This window comes from Globicephala melas, chromosome 11 (genome assembly GCF_963455315.2).
Source record: "Globicephala melas chromosome 11, mGloMel1.2, whole genome shotgun sequence".
NCBI lineage: Eukaryota > Metazoa > Chordata > Mammalia > Artiodactyla > Delphinidae > Globicephala > Globicephala melas.
Window position 1 is genome coordinate 46,994,240 of NC_083324.2, and position 17,539 is coordinate 47,011,778.

At 45.0% G+C, this 17,539-nt stretch overlaps 1 protein-coding gene across 6 annotated transcripts in view; it reads left to right on the plus strand.

The window, feature by feature from the left end:
• The first annotated feature begins 212 nt into the window (after positions 1-212).
• ZNF197 (zinc finger protein 197) overlaps positions 213-17,539 on the plus strand; it is a 76,473-nt gene continuing 59,146 nt past the window's right edge. Inside the window, exons 1-6 of one of the 6 annotated variants that reach the window (XM_030830215.3) lie at positions 213-533; positions 2,024-2,564; positions 6,562-6,733; positions 8,106-8,197; positions 8,600-8,729; positions 11,163-12,585. In XM_030830215.3, the coding sequence (XP_030686075.2) occupies positions 2,142-2,564; positions 6,562-6,733; positions 8,106-8,197; positions 8,600-8,729; positions 11,163-12,585 (2,240 nt within the window). In that variant the 5' untranslated portion in view covers positions 213-533; positions 2,024-2,141. Of the gene's footprint in view, positions 534-2,023; positions 2,565-6,561; positions 6,734-8,105; positions 8,198-8,599; positions 8,730-10,033; positions 13,363-17,539 lie in introns of those variants that run through there. The other 5 variants (XM_030830213.2, XM_060307484.2, XM_070046669.1 and 2 more) reach the window with 5 other exon arrangements.

Sequence of the window (17,539 nt, forward strand, 5' to 3'; positions counted from 1 at the left end):
CAGCCTGAGGCCTCAGTTGAGACCCCCTCCCCGCTGGCGCCCCTGTGCCCCAGCCAGGCCCGGAGGGGGTGGTCTCCGCGCCCAAGGTGTCACCAGCTGTGTGGCTGCGGGGTCGCGGGGTCGCGGGGTCGCGGGCGCCCACTTTCTCAACCGAGACTTCCGGGATCCTGGAGGGGCCGGAAGTGGGGCCTCTCTCGCTTCCGGCCCGGCCATTGTTTTCGCTTACGCCGGCCGCGGCGGAGTCTGGTGTTCGGGAGTCGCGGGCGCGGTGCCCCGGTGAGCGGGCCCGGGGCGGGGGGAGAAGTGTTGCTGGGGCCCGGCGCCGCTAGGCTGGAGCTGCGGCCGCCCACAGCCCAGGTCGGCTACGCCAGCCCGACCCACTCTTCGCCCCCGCGGCTGGCGGCGCGGTCCCCGTGACGCTCAGAAGCCGCCAGATGTAGAGCCGCCTCTTTGTCCCAGTTCCCTGACCAGCCGTGCCTGGCACCGAGCCCAGCACCTGCGGGTACAGCGATGAGCAGGGCAGACGTGGCCAGGTGAGCGGCGCCGCAGAAGCCTGGTCGAACGCGAAATGTAGATAGACGTTTTCCCAGCCTTGCGCTGGAAGACAGTACGAAGCGTCAGAAGTGGGTCAGACCCAGTCAGAATTTCAGACGTGAAGTATAGCTTGGAGAGCCAAAAATCCAGATGAGATGAGGGGCTGAGCATTCGGAGCAGTAAGGGAAGTAGGAAAATGGCCTGAACTTTCTATGTATTTCAGAGCAGACTCACAGATTTTTAAGTCTGTCTTTGTCTTTTTAAAGAAATTGAGCCCTGGAGAGAGTAGCTTATCCAAGGTACCAAGATGCATGGTGAATTGGAAGCATAGCACAGATGCCCTAGTTACCACTAAGGTGCTGATTTTCAGGGTTTTACAGTATGTAAACTGGATAAAAGTCGCCCCCACCCCCAACTTCAGTATCATTCGTTCGCTTCCCACATATGTACCTCTGTATGCCAAGTGCACACACACGTACAAAGATGACTGGGAACCAGCTCTGCCCTTTGAGTCCTCCCATAAAGTGGAGGAGGCAGTCGTCTAAGTCCCAAACACAGTGTGAGAAGTGCTCTAGCAGAGGTTTGAAGAAAAACGTACTGTGGGTTCACTGAGGCAGTAACCACACTTAAGCCTGGAGAGATCAGCAAGGCTTTCTAGGGGAAGTGGGTTGAGTAGAAGAGGGTCTGGCATTTCTTACTCCATTGGGTTCCTTTTCTTTTGTGGCCATCCAGCAGTTTGGAGGGTGTGAGTGTTGAGTTGTGCATAAATTAGTTAAAATACAATGTTACACTGAGAAGTACGGAGAGGGAGGTGACCAGCTCCCCTTCCTGCATGGGGCAATCAGGAATGCCTTCAAGAGAAAAATAAAATTTGTTCTGGGTCTTGACAGGTGAGTAGGTGTTTGTCAAAAGTTTCAGAAGCAGAAAAATCCAGAGAAAGTATGTGTGGCTTCTAGCTGTGTCTTTAGAGCTTTAGTCGCTAACTTTCTTTATTGTGCATCTCTATTACAAAAGAGTAGGGTAGAAGAGTTTTGATCATGCATTTCCAACATAGGTTTATTTGTGAGTTAAAGGTATGTACTGTTGTACAAATTTCAGTGCACATTATAAAACATCCACTAAATAGTTAAATAACAACTTAGTATTTCTTTATCTGCCTTTTGGATTAGCTTGCATATCTCACATTTGGAGATCATTGCAGTCTTTCTAGCCTGGTGGGTACCTGGGGAAAGTGGTAGGGGGTGTGGCTAGAATAGAGGCCTCAGGCCAGGTTGTGGATGCTAGGCATAGACATTTAGGTTTTATCCTGTAGGTGATGGGAGCCACTGAAACTTTAAGGAAGTTACTTGGAGAGATGCTTAGAGAGACTGCCCTGGTTGTGCTCCTTTTTCTTTTTTCTAGAGCTTTGCTTTTTAACTGTGGAGGGTCTGTCATCTGCCTGGGGCTGAGCACTCTGGGGACTCTGATTTCTCTCTTGATCTTTCTGTAGGTGACGTTCCCATCACCCTACATCCTCAACTCTGACAACAGTTTCTGAGGTCTGAATTACAGATCATCATTTTAATCGGACAAACCACAACTGAAACAAGCTTCTCTTTGGTGTCACGATGGCCGCCCAAGGCAGGGGAACTTCAGGCCTCATCCCCAGGGGTGCTGTTCTCCAGCGGCAGGAGGGGCGCTTGACCGTGAAACAGGAGCCAGAGAGCCAGAGCTGGGGACAGGGCTGCAGTCTCCAAAAGAATCACCCTCCTGTCTGTGAAATTTTCCGGCTGCACTTCAGGCAGTTATGTTATCATGAGATGTCTGGGCCGCAGGAGGCGCTGAGCCGGCTCCGGGAGCTCTGCCGCTGGTGGCTGATGCCGGAGGTGCACACCAAGGAGCAGATCCTGGAGCTGCTTGTCCTGGAGCAGTTCCTGAGCATCCTGCCAGGGGAACTGCGGACCTGGGTGCAGCTGCATCACCCTGAGAGTGGTGAGGAGGCTGTGGCTGTGGTGGAGGATTTCCAGAGACACGTTAGTGGACCAGGAGAGGTGAGCGGCCGAGTCTAGAATGGCATTTGGAACCATTCTATACTGCTTGGGGGTAGCCTGAGAATAGACATTCTCCATTCCCTAGGCCCTGAGCTGGTTTGCCTTTGGGATTCCTGAACCAGTGCCATGTATAAAGGGGAAAGAGTTTTGTGCTCCTAGCCTTAAACAAAAATGCAGATCCCAGCCACGCTCTGTGAATTACTTTGTGAAGTGCTGTGTCGTGAACCTAGCTGCAGCCTGGAGCTCCACAGAGTGCTCCTGACAGGCAGAGGATCCGCACACTGGTTAGAATAGGGAAGCATGTCAGGGAGAAGTAGCCCGTAGGGTATGCTGATAACATGGGCCCTCATTTGAGAAGTTCTCATTACTTCCTCGGATTTCTCCAAGTTACTGTGCTGTTTTCCTGCCTTTTAGGTTCCTCATGAGGTGTAACAGTTCTGGGCCTCATCATCATTTTGTTCTTTTCTAGCTTTCCAAACTCAACTGGGATCTTTTTGCATCTTTAATTCTATTTTTGATTTTCCCTACTTTCTGGGGTTCTCTCAAATTTTAAGCCAGGGTAACTCAAAAGGAAAAGTTGGAGAGTTAGCAGTGTCATAACAGTGGGAAATCTGGCTTCTAGGATCACAGAGCTAACTAGTTCAGTGACTATGTGTATTAGTCAGGGTTCAGCCACAGAAGCAAAACCAGTAGGAAATTATATATATATACATACATATATATATTGCTAGAAAGTGACCTGTCATTGGGGGAGTTGACAGGTCAAGTCAGAAATTTGTAAGGTAGGCCGTCAGAAAGTTCAGGCTAGAACTCTCAGGCATAGGCTGAAGCTGCTGTCCACAAAGAGAATTCCTTCTTCATGAAACTTCAGCTCTGATTTTAAGGCCTTGCAACTGATTGAATCAGGCCCATCCAGATTATCTGAGATAACCTCCCTTACTTAAACTGATTATGAATTTTAATCACTTGTACACCATACCATCACAGCAACACCTAGTTTAGAGCTAAACTGACATCAAAAGACCATCATACCATGGATGAGTCAGTTCTTCCTGATGAGTCTCCAGTTGCTCCCTTGTAACTGAGCAGGATGGATTAGGGTCCCCTCTACTTTTCCTCCTTTGTGCTTTACCAGGGAAAACCAGTACCAGTGAAATTTCCTTAGTACCCAGTACATCATTTTTATTCAGTGCTTTTTCAAAACTGATTACATATCTAGGCCTAGGGAATTAATTCCAATTGATTGGAGTTCTAGGGCTAGACTTTTTCCAGAGGTAATAGCCAGTACCCTCTGACAGTATCAGATACATTGTCAATCGTTATTTCCTTGTTTAAACAAGTAAACACAGGGATAAATCAACTATCAGTAGGGTCTAGAGAGCAACTAGGCCCAACCATAGGCAAGGACAAGTGGTTGAAGAAATGTTTAGAGTGCTATTTAGTGAGGAGGGTAGAAGGAAAATTTCCCTATCTCCTGCCTTCTTTTGCTTAAGCAGAAGAGAATATAGCCTCCATTAAAACTGTCTTTTATCCAGGGAGCCTCAGAAGAAAGGTGACTGAGTCACAAACCCAAGAGAGTGACTAACAGTTGACAGTCAGGGCAGCTGAACACTCATGGCTCTAGCCTAGAAGTGGGATCTTTGGAATCTATTTCTTACTCTGCCACTGTCATCAGCTTAAGTTTTCTGACATAAGGACATGAGAACAGGACTATCTCACCTAGCCTGGATTCAGAAAATGTTTTTACGACTAAATGAAAAAACAGGCGTTTTTGTGGGAGTTTGCCAGGAGGAGATTAAGGAATGTCATTCTGATCAGAAGTGAGCATGCACATGTGTGCACATTGGGGCTGGAGAGAGTGGTAGAGGCATCCCTACTGGGCTGCAGAATTTACAGAATGCTTTTATATCTTTTTTAATTTGAGCTCCTAGCAGGCTTACAAGGTATGCAGATAGTAATCATTATCTCCATTTGACAAGCGATGCAAACGTAGAGAAGTTAACTGGCTCATCTAAGGTGACAGAGCTAGTAAGCAGTCCCTTTGTCCATGTGTGTGGGAACCAGGATTTTCCAGCTCCCTGGATTCTAAGCCACTACCTTTTCCCTAATGTCTTGCTGTGGAATGCCATCTTGGAATGAAAATTGGAATGGGGTTTTCATGGCCTGCGAGGAGAGGACACTTACGAGTCCTAGGTAATGAATAGGAACTTTATCAGGATTTAATTGTCAGTGAATTACAAGGTTGTGTTATCACAGTGCAGTTAAGTTCTATCTTCTGCCAGTACCCACAGCTGCTGTATTTAAGAGCTCTAAGTCCCATTTATAAGAACCATCCATGGGAGAGCTGGGGAACCTCAGACTGCAGGGAGCCTCTTGGACCTACCATTCCATTGGAGAGATATACACTAAAGGAGAGAGCCCCCTAACGTCTCAGCAGATGTAACCCAGTAGGGCAAATCCATGTGTTTTGTTGAAGGAGAAGTTATTTTCACCTTATGCTCTGCTATGTACATGCCAGAGTGAATGAGCTTATAAATGTGATTTATTTAAGATAATCAACAAGGACCTACTGTATAGGACAGGGAACTCTGCTCAATATTCTTTAATAACCTATAAGGGAAAAGAATCTGGAAAAGAATGAATATATATGTATGTATAACTGAATTGCTTTGCTGTACCCCTGAAACTAACACAACATTGTAAATCAACTATATTTCAATTTTTAAAAAGTGATTTATTGGGCTTCCCTGGTGGCGCAGTGGTTGAGAGTCCGCCTGCCGATGCAGGGGACACGGGTTCGTGCCCCGGTCCGGGAAGATCCCACATACCGCGGAGCGGCTGGGCCCGTGAGCCATGGCCACTGAACCTGCGCGTCTGGAGCCTGTGCTCCGCAACGGCAGAGGCCACAACAATGAGAGGCCCGCGTACCGCAAAAAAAAAAAAAAAAAAAAAAAAAGTGATTTACTTAGATAATGTTTTAGATTTTCTGCTCCAAATGCTGGTACAAGTAGTAACCATGAGATTGTGAGGAACTGATTTGATGACAACAAGCAAGGGTTAGAAAATAAAAGGTCTGTGCTCTGAGATATTCTCGAGGTCTCTAAAGATTTGGTGTTATGTGATCCTATTTGACTTTTCTTTTTAAATTTTTTTTTTTCTGTTTGACTTTTTGTATAAATTTTTGGGGAGAGGTAGTACATATTGAAAACCAAGTTTGCAGATAACTCTTAGCAAAATATTGAGAGGAAGTCAGTCAGCAAATATTAATTGAATACCACCCTTGGACTAAGCATTGTTCTGGGAACTAGTGACCAAGACAGAGTGCTCACCCTCAAAACGCTTATACTTCATTGGCAGAGAAATAGACAATAAAGGTATAAATAAGATAATTTAAAGACTAATGTATGCTCTAGAAAACATAACCAGGTAATTTGAGAGAGTGTGACTATCCTTGCTTTGTCAGTGTGGTCAGGGATGGCTTCTCTGAAGAGGAGACACTTTTGCTGAGAGAAGTTGGAAAAGCTGAGGTTTGTCAGCTGCTGTTCTGGGGTATTGCTCCAGCTGTCGGCCTCAGTAGCATTATTTGTGCACATACAGGTACATACACCTGTCACTTTTTACTTCCTTGGTGCTTCTGATTGATCTATGCTGTAGGCTGAGGCCCTAGGGAGTGTACTGAATTACTTTCCTAACTCCTTTTTCCAGGGGGTTCTTCATAAGCAAATGTGTGTCTGAAGCACTGACACAGAGTGGAAATGGTTATATAATCTGGTCTTGAAGCTCCTACCGAAAGGGTCAACAGAGGGATAGCAAATAGGATTGTAAGCTGTAGATCCTGCTTTGGCATTTTTGCCCCAGTTGGCTTACTGGTGGGGCTAGAAGGACCCTCTGACTCTTCTCTCCCTGGCTTCCTCTCGTGGGGGTGCTTCTTAGAGGTTTTGGGTTCTGTACCTTCAAGGATGCTCTTTTGGACCCAATTTTATTTCCTTGTCTCTAGGTTTCAGCTCCAGCACAGGAACAGGAAATGCATTTGGAGGAGATGACAGCCTTGGGTGCAACAGAGGAATCTCCTCCTACCTCACTCCTCAGTGAGGGTTCGGCACCCGGAGCCCACCTGGAGCCTCCTGGTGACCCTGGGGCACACCACCACCTCCCCAGTGGGCACTCTGGTACTCACTCCACCCGCTTTGGCCTTAAGTCATTCCTCCTTTCTCTCTTTCGGAGTCTCCTTTCCTTCATCTCCCCATCTCCCACCCCATTGGAGTCCCTTATTGCCCTGCCCTGTGTCTTCCTTCCCTAGTGACTTTGTTCCTTTTGCTTATTCTCCGATCATTCGTGTATTTAGCACATTTTTGTCAAGCACGTTTCATGGCAAAGGCACTGTTGAGGACCAGAGAGATATAGTACGCCGGCACTGCTTCCAAAGAGCTTGTTATCTAGTTGGCAGAGAGTCAGTCCTAAGTGCAAGAAGAGGCAGCCTCATAAGGTACATGTGAGTGATATCTGTCCGCAGGCATTTGATGCCATCACGAATGAGCCATGTGGACATTGTAAACGGTGAGCGAGATCATGGAGGGCTGGAGCAAAGACACTCGCTAAGTGGGAGTTCCTTGGACCCCATTGAGGTCGGGTCAGGAAGGACTTATTTGGGAGCCTGGGGTCTGCTTGTGCAGGGCCTTTGGATGGAGACCAGGAAGAATTTGGGGGCAGGGGATTGAAGCGTTAGAAACAGTATTTCAGAAGGATTACTGTGGCACATGAGCACTGTGGGTTGAGTGTGGAGACCAGTGACCGGGAGCCTCACTAGGAGGCTAGTGTAGAACAGATGTGAGGCACTAATTGCGTGAGTGGGTTTGAGTGGAATGGAAAGTGATAGATGTGACACATATTTGAACGAAGAATCCATGGGACAATGGAGAGGAGGGAGAATTAGCGGGTTTTGGCTGATGTTTGGAATCACTGAGAAAACTTGGGAAGTCAGGAAAGGAAGATGGAAACATGCACTTTAGACACTGAATTTCAGGTGTTGTGGGACACCCAAGTGAAATGTCCAATAGGCAACTGGAGGCTTGTGATATGGGTTTCAGAGAGAACTGAGAGATTAAGAGCAGAGATTGGGAGTCGTGAGATCTCTGAGAGAGGGAAAGGGGAAGCTCTGAGGCCTGAACGCCTGCAGTGTCCGTGATGAGAGGGCAGGTGCAGGAAGAGAAGCCAGGGAATGAGGGGCAGAGAGGTGAGGGGGAGGCCAGGCAGGCTGCTGCTGGGGAAGCCACGGGAGACAGAAGGTGGTCAGAAGTGTAGCTTCCTTCCGAGAGTGGGAGAGAGAGGGCTGGAAGGAACCGCCAGTTCGGTTTGAACAGGGACCTTCTTGCCTTCAGGAAAAGTTCACAGCTCACAAAGGACAATGCCTTTATGGAACAGGGATGAGGGTCCGTGTGTGTGGAGCTACCTGGGTTCTCCTGAATCCACTTGCTGGGATACAGACCTCATTGGAGCCAAGAGCAGGGCTGGTCCCACTCAGAGCTTTCTTTCCTCCCTCAGCTCAGCATGCTTCCCCGGTGCCTGCCCTTCCCCAAGTGGGGAACGTAGGAGACCAAGCAGCGGCAACTGTGCTCCGGATGGTCAGGCCCCAGGTGAGCTTCCTGAGTTCCAAGTCTGTGGCCCAGGAATAGCTAGAGCTCATCTCCGGGCCTCTGGCCCATTCTGAGTCTGCTCCTGTGGCTTCCCCTGGAGCTGGTCCTGTCCTAGATTTGTCCTTTTTTTTTTTTTTGGCTGCACCCCACAGCTTGTGGGATCTTATAATAGTTCCCCAACCAGGGATTGAACCCGGGCCCATGACAGTGAAAGCACTGAGTCTTAACCACTGGACCACCAGGGAATTCCCCCTTTTAATCTGTCTTTCCCAGATTCCCTCCCTCCGCCCCCCCCCCCCACCCATTTTACCACCAGGTTCCCCGACCCTGTCCTCTTGGTGCCCCTAATGACTGCTTTCCAGGCTGGGAATGTCCCTGAGCAATAGAAGCTTGTCATTCCAGGAGGCTGCAGAGTTCGAGTTCCTGTCTGTGGACTATACTCAGAAGAAGTGGAAAGGTCCAGCTCTCAGCCAGAAAGCAGCCCTGTACCGGAACATCGTGCCAGAAAATTGCTGCAGCCTGGCTTCATTGGGTAATGACTCTGTTACCCAGTAACTTAGAGTCAGCCTTCTTTACATATTCTTTGCTATATTCTTTTTCTTTTTTTAACTTTTTATTATGAAAATATAAAGAGACAAAGTGGAGAGAATAGTATAATGAACCCCTCTACATCATCATCCACTTTAACCATTATTAACATTCTTTTTACTTTCTTATTAATTGAACTGGGCTGGTTTAGTTAGCGTTTGTAGTTGGAAGGAATAGAAAGCCACTCAGTTGTAAGCAGTGAGCTAAGTTACTTACAATAAGACTAAAGGAATGGAAACCTAGAACAAACTGACCAGCTAGACCAGACTTCGGGAAACAAAGCTTTGTAGGGACTTGGGAGCCTGGGCGCCACAGCAGCAAAAGTGAAAGGATTTTTACACCAGTGTCGTAAGACAGCTGTGCTCTGTGTATCTGTTTTCTCCTCCCTCTGATACCCATTCTCTTCACTCTGAATCTTTTGTCAGAGCTCCTTTTTAGTCATACTTTCTGTTTCCTCACACATTCTGCTTGCTTTGGCTCCCGATGGCTTGCCTTCTCTCCATGCATCATTTCAGCTTGGGCTTCTACTTGTAATTTCCTTCATCTTGTCCTACCTTCAGTTCAGAATTTATGTAGAGAGGAGCTCCAAGGGTGGTTCAGCCATTAAATAACATCTTTGTTTGAGCAGAACTTTGGTCCTTGCTGCACAGAGGCGGATGATTAATCTACAGATAAGCCACACTTGGGTCTAGTGCTTGGCCCTGTTCCAGTCACCTGTTGTCCATCATGGGCTGAGCTGGGTTGTTTGGCACAAAGCATGGTTGCCTCAGCTTCTCCTTCAGAAAGACTGGGGCAGGGCTGCTTCCTGGAAGGAGCTGTTGTCACGGCAGGTTCTGGGCTTGACCGGTCTAGGACAGTAGCCTACTCTGGGGAGGGTGGGCTTAGAAGTGAGAGATTCAGACATATACCACTTGAACACACTCAATTAGCATGAAGGTTTATAGCCCTGATGTAGATATCATTGAAAGGAACCAACATTTTTAGGTTAAGCTATAACCATAATTGCTCTGCCTTCTCCCAGTTTTTGTACTGAAAAATCCTAGAATTTAAAAGCAAATATTCAACTGCTCACTTTCCTTATGATTCCTGATTATCAAGATACCAAAAACATGTTTGATTTATATTTCAAGTTATTGATGCCATTCTTAGTTTTTTGGGGGTTTTTTTTGATGTGGACCATTTTTGAAGTCTTTATTGAATTTATTACAGTATTGCTTTTGTTTTATGATTTGGTTTTTTGTCCTAGAGGCATGTGGGATCTTAGCTCCCCAACCAGGGATCAAACACGCACCCCCTGCATTGGAAGGCGAAGTCTTAAGCACTGGACTGCCAGGGAAGTCCCCCATTAGTTTTATTTATTTATTTATTTATTTATTTATTTATTTTTGTCTGTGTTGGGTCTTAGTTGCTGCGAGTGGGCTTTCTCTAGTTGCAGCTTGTGGGGGCTACTCTTTGTTGTGGTGCACGGGCTTCTCATTGTGATGACTTCACTTGTTACGGAGCACGGGATCTAGGTGCATGGGCTTCAGTAGTTGTGGCACGTGGGCTTCAGTAGTTGTGGTGCACGGACTTAGCTGCTCCATGGCATGTGGGATCTTCCCGGACCAGGGCTCAAACCCATGTCCCCTGCATTGTCAGGCGGATTCTTAACCACTGCGCCACCAGGGAAGCCCCATTCCTAGTTTTTATAGGAGTGCAGTATTGTACTTACCAGTCAGTGCTCCAGGGACTATGGGGTGCCCAATTTTATAGCTTTGCTTTCCCCTTCAATACTTTTCCCCAGTATTTCTCTACCCATGGGTTCTCCAAATCTTGTCACTGTCCTGTTACACCAGAAGCACTCCTTTATATACACTTTTTCCTAATCATATCCTCATAATATAAATTTCCCTTCTACTCTCAGGTTTGCCCACATTGTTTCTCATATTTGATTTGAGGTATTTGCCACCACTTTCTCTCCCCAACATCTTTGCTGAGAAGTGTGGAACCATACAATGTCATGGTTGGAAAGGACCTTAGGGTTCATCATTTTACTAAGGAGACGTCACATCTAAGTGACTTCTGGAAGATCACACCATGCTTTACAGTCTGGTCTCTTGCCTTTCAACTGGCCTGTTCACCTGGCTGTGCTGGCTCAGCATCCCTCTGTCCTGATAGCTCTTCTTCTGCCTTCCTCCACTGACCAGCTTCCCCTCATTGTTTTTCTGTCCATGAAGAGAAATTTGAGCTGTTTTCTCATTTTCTCTCCTGTTCTCAATGTGTCTCCTCATTCCTGACCCATAATATGAATTTTTTTTTAGGTACATAGGCTCCTGATAGTTCATTTCCTCAGTAGGGTAAGAGTGAGTAACAGTTGTTTTCTTCTTTCTTTTGGCAGCAGGTGAGAACAGGATGGAGAGTTCAGAGTTGCCTCCAAAGCAGGAAATTTCTGAAGAAACGGAGTCATCTGATAGGACCTCAGGAGTACTCTATGGAGTGATTCCAGGAGGACCAGAAGCTGGAGATGCCTGTGAAGAGGCTTTAGAGAAGCTAGAAGTTCAACCCTCAGGCAAACAAGGGAGCAGACTGAAGAGTGATTTCTTGGAAATAACACAGGAGGTTAAAAATAAATGCACAAAAGATGAATGTGATGTATATAAGGAACTTGAGGAACATCCAGATCTGTCCTCAAGTCCTGCAGAACATCAGGAAATTCTGAAGGGACAGAAATTCTATCACTGTGATGAATGTGGCAAAGCTTTTAATCGGAGTTCTCACCTCATTGGGCATCAGAGAATCCACACTGGAGAGAAACCCTACGAGTGCAATGAGTGTGGCAAGACCTTCAGGCAGACCTCTCAGCTCATAGTCCATCTCAGAATCCACACAGGGGAAAAGCCGTATGAATGCAGTGATTGTGGAAAGACCTATCGCCACAGCTCCCATCTCATTCAACACCAGAGACTCCATAATGGGGAGAAATCATATAAATGTAACGAATGTGCAAAAGCTTTCACTCAGAGTTCTCAACTCATTGACCACCAGAGAACCCATACTGGGGAGAAACCCTATGAATGCAATGAGTGTGGGGAGGCCTTCATTCGGAGTAAAAGCCTTGTCCACCATCAGGTACTTCACAGTGGTGAGAAACCTTACAAGTGTAATGAGTGTGGGAAAGCTTTCTGTTCCAACAGAAATCTTATTGACCATCAGAGAATCCACACTGGGGAGAAGCCTTATGAGTGTAATGAATGTGGCAAGGCCTTTAGTCGAAGTAAATGTCTTATTCGACATCAGAGCCTCCACACTGGGGAAAAACCATTCAAATGCAGTGAGTGTGGGAAAGCCTTCAATCAGAACTCTCAACTTGTTGACCATGAGCGAATTCATACTGGAGAAAAACCTTTTGAATGTAATGAGTGTGGTAAGGCATTCAGTCTGAGTAAATGTCTCATTCGACATCAGAGACTTCACACAGGTGAAAAGCCCTATAAATGCAAAGAGTGTGGAAAATCCTTCAATCAAAACTCACATCTTATTATACACCAGAGAATTCACACTGGTGAGAAACCTTATGAATGTAATGAATGTGGGAAGGTCTTCAGTTATAGCTCCAGTCTTATGGTACATCAGAGAACTCATACTGGGGAGAAACCCTATAAGTGCAAAGATTGTGAGAAGGCTTTTAGTGACAGCTCACAGCTCATTGTGCATCAGAGAGTTCACACTGGAGAGAAACCCTATGAATGTATTGAATGTGGGAAAGCCTTCAGTCAGCGTTCTACTTTCAATCACCACCAGCGAACTCACACTGGAGAAAAGCAGTCAGGTCTGGCTCGGTCTGTTTTTTAAGACGTGATTCTCTAAGACAGCAAGGAACTCTGAGTTAAGGTTTCTATAGAAGAAGTATGCTCACTCTGGTCTCCTCTTGGAACCACTAATCAAAGTGGATCATTCCTTAAACGTTCTCTGGTGGTCAGGAAGGTGGGAGAGTGGGAGTAACAGTATGGTCCTTCCCCACTAAGGACTACACATTTCATGTGCTTGTAGATTTCTTTCCTTCTTTCTTTTATTTCATCTGTTTAAAAATCTATCTCATTTCTTACTTAGGTGTCCCAAAATCAGAACGTGTACTTCTCAAGGACAGACGTATTTCCTTATTGTGTTCCACTTCCTCCGTTTTACCATTTACATAAAGTCATTCTCCAAGGTACTAATTCATTCTTTCTTTCTCTTGGCTGTGGCCCTCCTTATTCTACTTTTTGAACTTCTAATATAGTTCCTCATCACTTATGTTCCCTGTCTAGAAAATCTTTTTTCTTTTCTTTTGCTAATATGTGTCCCTCAGAACCTGCCAGATCCAACTCATCTCTGAAAGACTTTCTTCTTCAAATACGTCTTCATTCATCTTAAACTGCTATTCGTTGGACCTCAGTGCTTTGACTTAGCTGGTGCTATGTGTACAACTGTTGTTAAATTGTGTTGTAAATTATTCTGTATTTAATGCATATGTGTTCATACCAACTTATAGGCTCTTTGAGGTTGGGTATAGTATCTATTTCTTTTAGTATATAGATAATAATTTTCATATGGTAGTTGTTTAATAAATACCTTTTGAAAACTCAGCTCTGTAATTGAATCATCCTTAAATTGGACACAATCTCCCCTCCCCCCATCCCCACCAGACTAGAAGCTTCTAAAGATAGAAGTGACATCTCTTCATAGGATATCTCATATAAAGCCCTCATTGATATCTTCTACGTGTACCCCTGGAAGTTTCACTATTGTTACTTCATTGTTGGTTTCTCATAAATATTCTATTGGGTTTAGGAAGTTTCCTTCTTTTCCTATTTTTTTCTTTGTTTGTTTTGGCCATTCTGCACAGCATGCAGCATCTTAGTTCCCTGACCAACGATCAAACTCACATCCCCTGCATCTGAAGTTCGGAGTCTAAACCACTGGACCACCAGGGAAGTCCCTATTCCTATTTTTAGAAGCAGCAATATAATACAGTAGTTAAGAGAATAGATTTTTGTGCCTGGTACTTGAGGTTCAAATCCTGACTCCTTACTTTCTTACATGTGTGATCCTGAGTAAGTCATTTAGTTTCCTTGTGTCTAGCTCTTCCATATATAAAATGGAGCTACCTCAGGGCTGTGAGGGTTAAATTAGTTCATAAGTGTAAGGCACTTAAAACAGTGCTTGGCACATACTATACCCTATAATTATTATTATTGTTTTGTACTTTGAGTTTTTGTTATGGTTTTTAAGTTCTACCATTTTTTTTAAAAAAATCTGTAATTTCATGGATAATGTCCTTTATTTTTGTAACTTTAGGGGGAGCAAGTTTCTAGATAATTGAAATTTCCTTGCATTCCTGGAATAGAATCCATTTGTTAATGTTTTAAGTACAGAACCAAGTTGAATTTACTAATAAGGTTTTGCCTGCCTTGCAAAGTGTATTTGTTTTTCTTTAATTACTCTGGAAGAGCTTGAATAATGTGGGAATTATTCTTTGAACAGTAAAAATAACTGGGCTTGATCCATTTTGGGGGATGAGGGAATTAAGAGGGAAAAGTCTTTTTTTTTTTGTCCTGCCCCACCCCAAGAAGCATAAATCTTTAGCAACATTTTGATTTCTTCAATTACTGCCCTCTTTAAGTTTCTACCTCTTTGTAACTTTTGGTGAGCTCTATCTGGAAATCATCCTTTCTACTGGACTGTCAGAGAGTGGCATAAAGCTGCACCTAGTATTCTGTAAAGTTTTTTTTTTTTTTTTTTTTGGCAGTGCGCAGGCCTCTCACTGTTGTAGCCTCTCCCGTTGCAGAGCACAGGCTCCGGACGCGCAGGCTCAGTGGCCATGGCTCACAGGCCCGGCTGCTCCATGGCACGTGGGATCTTCCTGGATCAGGGCACAAACCCGTGTCCCCTGCATCGGCAGGTGGACTCTCAACCACTGCGCCACCAGGGAAGCCCTGTAAAGTTCTTTTATTCTCTTTTGTATATGTAGTTAGGGGTGTGTTTCATCCATAGTTTTTTTTATATAGATTTTATTTAGTTATTTATTTTTTAGGCTGCACTGGGTCTTCCTTGCTGTGCGCGGGCTTTCTCTAGTTGCGGCAAGCAGAGGCCACTCCTTGCTGCAGTGCACAGGCCTTTCACTGCAGTGGCTTTTCTTGTTGCGGAGCATGGGCTGTAGGCCTGCAGGCTTCAGTAGTTGTGGCTCGCGGGCTCTAGAGTGCAGGCTCAGTAGTGGTGGCGCATGGGCTTAGTTGCTCAGCAGCATGTGGGATCTTCCCAGACCAGGGCTCGAACCTGTGTCCCCTGCACCGGCAGGCGGACTCCCAACTACTGCACCACCAGGGAAGCCCCATCCGTAATGTTTTACATTTTGGTTTCCTTTCAGTTTTCCTTTCATGATTGCCAAGTTTGTGGGGATTTTTTAAGGTTTTTTTTTTTTTTTTTGATGTGGACCATTTTTAAAGTCTTTATTGAATCTGTTACAATATTGCTTCAGTTTTATGATTTTTGCTTTTTGGCTGAGAGGCATGTGGGATCTTAGCTCCCCAACCAGGGATTGAACCCGCACCCCCTGCATTAGAAGACGAAGTCTTAAGCACTGGACCACCAGGGAGGTCCCTTGAATATATTTTTTTCTTATGTCCTTTCACTGCCTCAAGTTGCAGAGACTTTTTATTAGCCTCATATTTCATTTGTCTTTTTCTTCACTAATCAACAATATTTGCCCCAAGATAGGGAAAGTGGGTTTTCCTTGAATTGCTTTATATTCTATTTGCGTGCTGTTAAAATTGTCTGTTTAGACTTGGAGCTAGAAGGTGAGTTATAAATTTATATTACTAATATGCTGTGCAGCAGTAAAGAAGTAAAAGAGCAGCTCGACATTTTGCTAATCTGGTTGCAAATCTTCCACCCAGAGCCCTCTTTTCTTTTTTGCTCAGCCTTCACACTATGGGTACAGTGGAGGCTCCTTCCATGTGCTCTACCTGTTGCGAATAGCTTTGTTTTAAAAGAACTGAATGTGGAAAAACCTTCAGTCACAACTCAGACTTTATTTTACCTCGGCAACTCCAAACTGAGAAAATAAACTATTCCTGAGATAAGTGTGAGAAAACATTCAGTTGTGTGAAACATCCACCAGAGACTTTATGCTTACAAGGAAGTCTACTTATTCGTGTGTGGGAAAGCCTTGGTTATAGTTTATTTCTTGTTTGGCATAACAAAACCCACCTGGGTTATAATCTGTTTTGGATTTTAGAGGGCAAGAAATCATCCAGAGCTTCTATTATTTTGTACACATTTTTGAAAAATATTGTTCCTGGAATAAGTGTAGAAAAGCTTTTAGTTATAGCACATGGCTTCTGCTCCATTCATGAGTCCACAATGCAAGTAAAGAATTACAGTAAGCAGTGTGATAGAGCTCCCAATTTGTTTTTAAAAATCAAAGTTTGGAACTTCCCTGGTGCTCCAGTCGTTAGGACTCCATGCTTCCATTGCAGGGGGCACGGGTTCGATCCCTGATCCAGGAACTAAGATCCTGTATGACGCGCGGCACAGCCAAAAAATTAAAAAAAAAAAAACAGACAAAATTTATACCCAGGAGATAGTTCAGGTGACCAAATATGGTGGTAAACGTGTTAGGAGCTGGACACTTACCCTCTTACCTCTTAAACACAAAGAAAATATTCCACAGCTATATTCTGCATCTCAAACCCTGGTAATTCATCTAAGACCAGTAGGAAAGGTCCAGAGATTTTGGGTGCTGACAAGTTGACGAGTACTGTCCCATGCTGGAAGACATTTCTGTGAAGTTGTTGACCTCTTGGAGTGTTACAAAGGATACTCTAGGTGTTAGGGACAAATTGTGAATACCCACAGGGTGACTTTTGCTCTATAGAAAATTAAAAACAAACCCCCTATCCCCCCTAACATTAGGATGTGTTCTAGCCTGATGGGGCCTTATAAAACTCTTGCCCAAGGGGGATAATGGGAAGGTGTTATGATGTCAGCTGGCTCCAAGTACCTTGTTGTACAGGTATTTGACCCAGGATAGGACATTATAGACTGATTCCTTAGTGAACCACAACAGTCCTCCCACTAATATATGCACAGGACCAACGGCCTGTACTTTGCCCAGGTGGATGCCCTGTAGGATGAGTGCGCTTCCCTTTCAAGACCTGTGAATACCCTGCGTGAAAACACAGTTTGAGAGATATATTCGGTGTTCCACCCCCTTTTCTGATCTGTGACTCTTGGTTAGGAATTTGCAGCTGACTGAAAACATAATGTTTTTCCACCCTAGGTGGCGCAGTCCAATGACTTAAACTTTTCTAGAGATGTATGTACAGTTGGCATTTTATGATATCTAACAGGCTTCTCCCCCAAGTCCCTTCCAGTTGCAATGTCTTGTGTATGGATGATGCATTTACAAGATATTAAGTTTCCCAAGCTGGTGCCATATGGATTGTGGATGGAAAGGGACAGGGCCAACAGTCACCCAAGATTTGAGTACAATTAGATGAAAGGACAGAGTAATCACAGGACAATATATATTCCTCTAAGATTAAATGAGGAGTGGTAACAACGGCTGCATGTTCAGGGTCACGGGGTGCATAGGTACATGCTCATCCACCAGGTTGTATACATTATACTTTGGTTTCCATTTGGATGAGATTGAAAAATGCTATATCCCCTCTCTGAGACTGTCTGTGTTGCTCCCCAGGCAAGGAGGGAAAAGAATGATGCAATTACACCATA